This window comes from Chenopodium quinoa, unplaced genomic scaffold (genome assembly GCF_001683475.1).
Source record: "Chenopodium quinoa cultivar QQ74 unplaced genomic scaffold, ASM168347v1, whole genome shotgun sequence".
NCBI classification, from domain to species: Eukaryota; Viridiplantae; Streptophyta; class Magnoliopsida; order Caryophyllales; family Amaranthaceae; genus Chenopodium; species Chenopodium quinoa.
This window is the reverse complement of record NW_018743894.1, coordinates 1,093,550-1,098,944: the sequence shown is the minus strand read 5'-3', so window position 1 is coordinate 1,098,944 and position 5,395 is coordinate 1,093,550. Positions and strand designations below refer to the sequence as shown.

At 39.3% G+C, this 5,395-nt stretch overlaps 1 protein-coding gene across 1 annotated transcript; it reads left to right on the top strand.

Annotated features, from left to right (window-relative positions):
* Positions 1 to 2,832: 2,832 nt before the first annotated feature.
* LOC110686867 lies at positions 2,833 to 3,788 on the top strand. Its single transcript, XM_021863475.1, has 2 exons — positions 2,833 to 3,126; positions 3,366 to 3,788. Exons 1-2 carry the CDS (start codon positions 2,833 to 2,835, stop codon positions 3,786 to 3,788), a joined length of 717 nt encoding a protein of 238 aa, XP_021719167.1.
* Positions 3,789 to 5,395: the final 1,607 nt, after the last annotated feature.

The following is a 5,395-nucleotide window of genomic DNA, read 5'->3' as shown; positions in this document are numbered from 1 at the left end:
CGCGCCGTTGCCGCGGGCACGGAGGCCTTTGCCGCGGGTGTGGGCTAGAGGACCCGTGGGCACGGGTGTTACCCAGATAGCACGCAGAGTTTGTTATGAGTTCCGTACCCATTTCTGCGAGGGCGCTGGGTTTACTAGAGAGGGCGCGAGGATTCTGTTTTCCTTCTTTGCCTATAAATACACTTGTAATTCCTTTGTGAAAACAACTTTTAGATCATTTTCATTAGCTTAGTTTTAGAGAGAGAAGTAAGAGAGAAGTTCTTGGTATTGGATTTGTATTTCAACATTGGATCAATTGTGCTTGGATTTCTTCATTTTCAATCATTAATGTTAGTGAGAATCTCTTCTTCTTGTTCATCTATTTACTTGTTTGTTTTAGTTTCATGTTTGATTGTTTGATTTGCTTGGATTTGAATTGGATATTGTTGTTGATATTGTTTTGTCTTGATTTTGATTTTGAATGATGATCAATGCTATTTCTAGTGATTTTTTCTTGAGTTACACCATGATTAGTGAGTAGATTAGTTGCTAGGGAGAAGGGGAAGCATGCTTGATTAATAATTTGTGCTAGTTGATGATCTTTGATTGATTGAATTGTTGCAATTAAATTGGTTGACATAGTTTTGCATGTGATTAATTAGATTAGGAATGATCAACCTATAAGATTAATCTAGATTGCATTGCGATTCTTAATGACACGAACCATCAATTTGAGAATTGCTTTAAATGATTGAGTTTGATTGTGAATTTCCTTGATTAGCCATTCATAGTGACCCCTAGCTTGGCCTCTAGGAGATAGTTCTTGAACACTCTTGATTGCTACTATTTTTTGTCCTTTGAAATGCTTGAATCAAGCTAATGAACTATCAATTAGCATGATTATTGAACTTTCATGTGGAACCTATATCCCTAGTATTTAGTTTCTTGAATTACTTTATTAGTCTAATTTTGTTACCATAATACCAACCATTTTCTCACTACAATCTTCGAAAGAGCTTGACTTAGGCTATAGTTAATACCGTCTCACTCCTTTAGGTTCAACCCTATACTTGCCTTATACTTGTATTAGGTTGGTTTAGGATATTACAAATTGTGTTTGATTTAGGAATAGACAATTAACGACTCGTTTATTCCTCTATCAAAATGGCGCTATTGTCGGGGAATGATATTGGTGCTTAGCTTTAGTTGTTTATTCTATTTCACTTTAATTGAAAAAATACAAAAAGATTTTTTTTCTTAAGGCTACATTTGTAGCGATGCTACTAATATTTTTATTGAGTTTTGCATGCATAGAGATCGTGATCGATCCATTGTGCCTTTTGATCCGGAAATCGAAAGGACTCTCTCAAGGAGAAGAATTGCTAGTCGATCCTTGGAGTTTAGTTCCTCAAGCGAAGAAGGATTTGAAGAAGAACTAGGCATGGGAGAACAACCAAGAGTTGCTTTGAAAGAATTGGGAATTCCCGGTGCTTACAAGTTTGAGAGTGGAATTGCTTTACCTAGAACACCATCAAATGATTTTGAAACTAGGCCGGCTATGATCGCTTTGATCGAGAGGAGACAATATAGCGGAGCTAAGAATGAGAGTCCGTTAAACCATCTCAAGGAGTTCGACAAGTATCGCAACACTATCAAAGTGAACGGAGTTTCTCAAGAGTTAATCCGGCTAAAGTTGTTTCCCTTTTCTCTCATAGGCCGAGCCTTGGAGTGGTTGGATAAGGAGGTAAAACCAAACTCCCTACGAACATGGGACGAAGTCACCAAGGAATTCTTGTCCCGATTCTACCCACAAAAGAAAACGGCGGAGGTTAGAGCTTTGATTCAAGGGTTGAAGCAAAGACCTAATGAAGGCCTTTACGAAGCATGGGAGAGGTATAAAGAGTACCAAAGGGAGTGTCCCCACCACGGAATTCCAACCTATCAAGTCATTCAAATTTTCTATGGTGGCCTAAGTCCTCAAGGAAAATCATGCCTTGATGGGGGAGCCGGAGGTCCCATAATGAATAGGACGGAAGAAGAAGTGGTGGACATTATTGAGGACGTGGTTAAGTACAAAGATTGGAAAGATGGTGAGAGGGATTCAACTAGCAAGAGTGGCTCTTCAGTGTACTCTATAGACCATCTAAATGCGATCAACAACTTATCCTCACAAATGACAAACATGGGGAAAGAAATGACCGCAATCAAAGCCAAGTTGGAAATCTCCTCTTCTTTTCAAGCTTCGAATCTTCCCTCCCAATTTAAGGGGAGAGGTACTCTTTCGAACTCTAAACCCCTCCCTCATCAAATAATATGCCTAGTGGTTGCTTGTTTTGTGATACATGTGGATCTTATGATAATGACTCTTGTAATTGCCCTCATGCTTCTCTGGAATGTGGTGATGATTTTGATAATATTGAGAGTGAGCATGTGAATTATGTGTCAAATAATAATGTGCAAAGGTTTGATAATCAAAGAGGTCAATGGAATAGGAATTACAACAACATAGGTAATTTTGACAACTATAACCAAGGTGGGGGTTATAGGAACCAAGGGAACCAAGGTTCTCGTGGTAACTATAACAATCAATGTTATAGTAGTCAAAATCAAAACCAAAGTTATGGAAATCATATCCAAGGTAGTGGAAACGATAATCAAGGTTATGGTAAAAATCAAAATAGGGGTAATTGGAACAATCAAGGTAGGGGCAATTTTCAAAATAATTCTCAAAGAGGTCCCCCACTTAGATTTATTCCAAAGACTCAAGGTGAAAATTCCTATTCACAACCTTCTTCTTCTAGGAACAATTTGGAGGAAATAATTGAAAATCAAACCAAGTTATTGAACACATACATGGCCGTTAGTGATAAGAAGTTCAATGAGATGATGACCCACAACAAAATGCTCGAAAACCAAATTTCTCAACTTGCTAATGCTTTGATAGACCAAGCAATCCCTTCTTCTTTACCTTCCCAAGGCATTGGTCCCAAGAAACCCGTGAATGCTATTGTTACAAGGAGTGGTAAGGTTCTTGAGGAGAGATTGCCTAGGAGGAGTGAAGACAAGGAGGTCCCCAAGGAAGCTTTGGTTGAGAATGAGAGAGATAGAGCATCTTTAGATGAGGTTGTTGTTGAGACACCAAGAGAGGTGAGAGTATAGAAAGAGATTGTGAAACCCAAGCTCACTTATTCCCAAAAATTAATGAGACACAAATTGGATGAGCAATTTGGGAGATTTATTGATATGCTCAAACAATTTCATCTTTCTCTACCTTTCACCAATGTGATCAACCAACTGCCTAATTATGCAAAATTCCTCAGAGACATTTTGAGTGGGAAAAGGACTTGTGATGTTGTGGAGACTATCAACTTGACTAAAAATTGTAGTGCGATCATCATGAACAAAATGCCACCCAAGTGAAAGACCCCGGAAACTTCTCCATCCCTTGTGCTATTAACAAGATGCAAATTGACAGTGCCTTATGTTACTTAGGAGATAATGTAAGCCTAATGCCATATTCGGTTTATAAAATACTTGATCTAAGGGAACTCTTACCTTCTAACATTACCTTGCAACTAGCCAATAGGTTAATCAAGTTTCCAAAAGGTAAAGTGGAAGATGTTCCATTGAGGGTTGGGAAGTTTGTGTTCCCGGTGGATTTAGTTGTTCTAGAAATGGATGAAGATGCTACCATTCCAATTATTCTAGGTAGACCCTTTCTTGCTACCTCGGGTGCTATGATAGATGTCAAGTGTGCAAAGATTTCCCTTAAGGTAGGAGATGAGCTCATAGAATTCGATTTGAATTAAAGCATGAAATATCCAAGTTCTTCTCTTGAAAATTGTATGATGATTGACTTTCTTGATCATGTTGTGTCTTCCATGCATGAGCACTTTCTTACCTCTAACGATGCTCTTGAGAATGTTTTGTTGAACAATGACAAGCTTGGTGCACCATACAAGGAGATGGAATTGTATGAGGAATTGCTTAATGGAAGCATGGAGGAAGTGGATGAACAATTGTGCTTGAAGATCTCAAGCCATGAAGCTTTGCAAGCGACCGCAACAAAAGAAGGTAAAGGTGTGCCTATGGTAGAGTTCAAACCTCTACCATCACACCTTAGGTATGAATTCTTAGGCCCAAATTCCACTTATCCCGTAATTGTTAGTGAATCCTTGAGCGAGAGCCAAGCTCCAGCGTTATGTTATGTCTTGAGAAAGCACCAAGGTTCTTTGGGCTATACTATCGATGATCTTAAAGGTATAGCCCTACTTTGTGTACACACCACATAACGCTTGAGGAAGGCACCCTTCCTTCTATTGAACGACAAAGAAAGCTACACCCTCAAATGGGAGAGGTGGTGAAAAAAGAGATCACCAAGCTCTTGGATGCGGGAATCATATTCCCCACCTCAAGCTCTAGGTGGGTCTCTCCCGTTCATGTCGTTCCTAAGAAGGGGGGTATGACCATAGTCAAGAATGAGAGAGGTGAGCTCATTCCAAATAGGACGTTCACCCAGTTGGAGGATGTGTATAGACTATAGACGTCTAAATACATCCTTCAAAAAGGATCACTTTCCCCTTCCATTCATTGATCAAATGTTAGAGGGACTAACAAGGCACAATTTCTATTGCTTCCTTGATGGCTATTTGGGTTTTTTCCAAATTCCAATCCACCCTGAAGATCAAGAGAAGACAACATTTATAGGCCCCTAGCCCTTTGGCCTTTGTAATCCCCCCGCAACTTTTTAAAGGTGCATGACGAGAATTTTTTGAGACATGTTGGAGGAAGAAATGGAGGTATTTATGGATGACTTCTCCGTAGGTGGGGTTTCATTTGAAGAGTGCCTTGTGAATCTTGAGAAACGTTTGGCACGGTGTGTAAAGGTTGATCTTGTCTTGAATTGGGAGAAGTGCCATTTCATAGTGAAGGAAGGAATAGTGCTTGAACATAAGATCTCTCATAAAGTAATAGAGGTAGATAAGGCCAAGATCGAGGTTATTAAGAAACTTCCGCCTCCGATGAATGTCAAGGGAGTGAGATAATTTTTGGGACATGCGAGTTTCTTCTTCAAAAATATGTTGAGTTTTTTTTTTATGCTAAATGCTTGGAAGCATTTAATAGATTAAAGAAGGCCCAAATCTCTACCCCCATTGTTCAAGCCCCAAGATGGGATTTTCCCTTTGAATTGATGTGTGATGCTAGTTATTGGGTAATTGGAGGTGTTTTGGGACAACGTGTGGACAAGAAGCTTTATGTGATTCATTATATGTCCGAGACACTAAATTGGGCCCAAAAGAATTACACAACAACGGAAAAAGAATTCTTGGCCATTGTTCACTCTTTTGAGAAATTCCAGTGTTATTTGTTGGGTTCCAAGACCATTGTCGTCACGTATCATGCGGCTCTCAAATAT

Coding starts and splice junctions, on each gene's coding strand:
- LOC110686867 (XM_021863475.1), top strand. CDS start 2,833: ATGGCCGTTAGTGATAAGAAGTTCAATGAGATGATGACCCACAACAAA. Junction 3,127..3,365: donor TTGTTGAGACACCAAGAGAG/GTGAGAGTATAG, acceptor TAAAAATTGTAG/TGCGATCATCATGAACAAAA.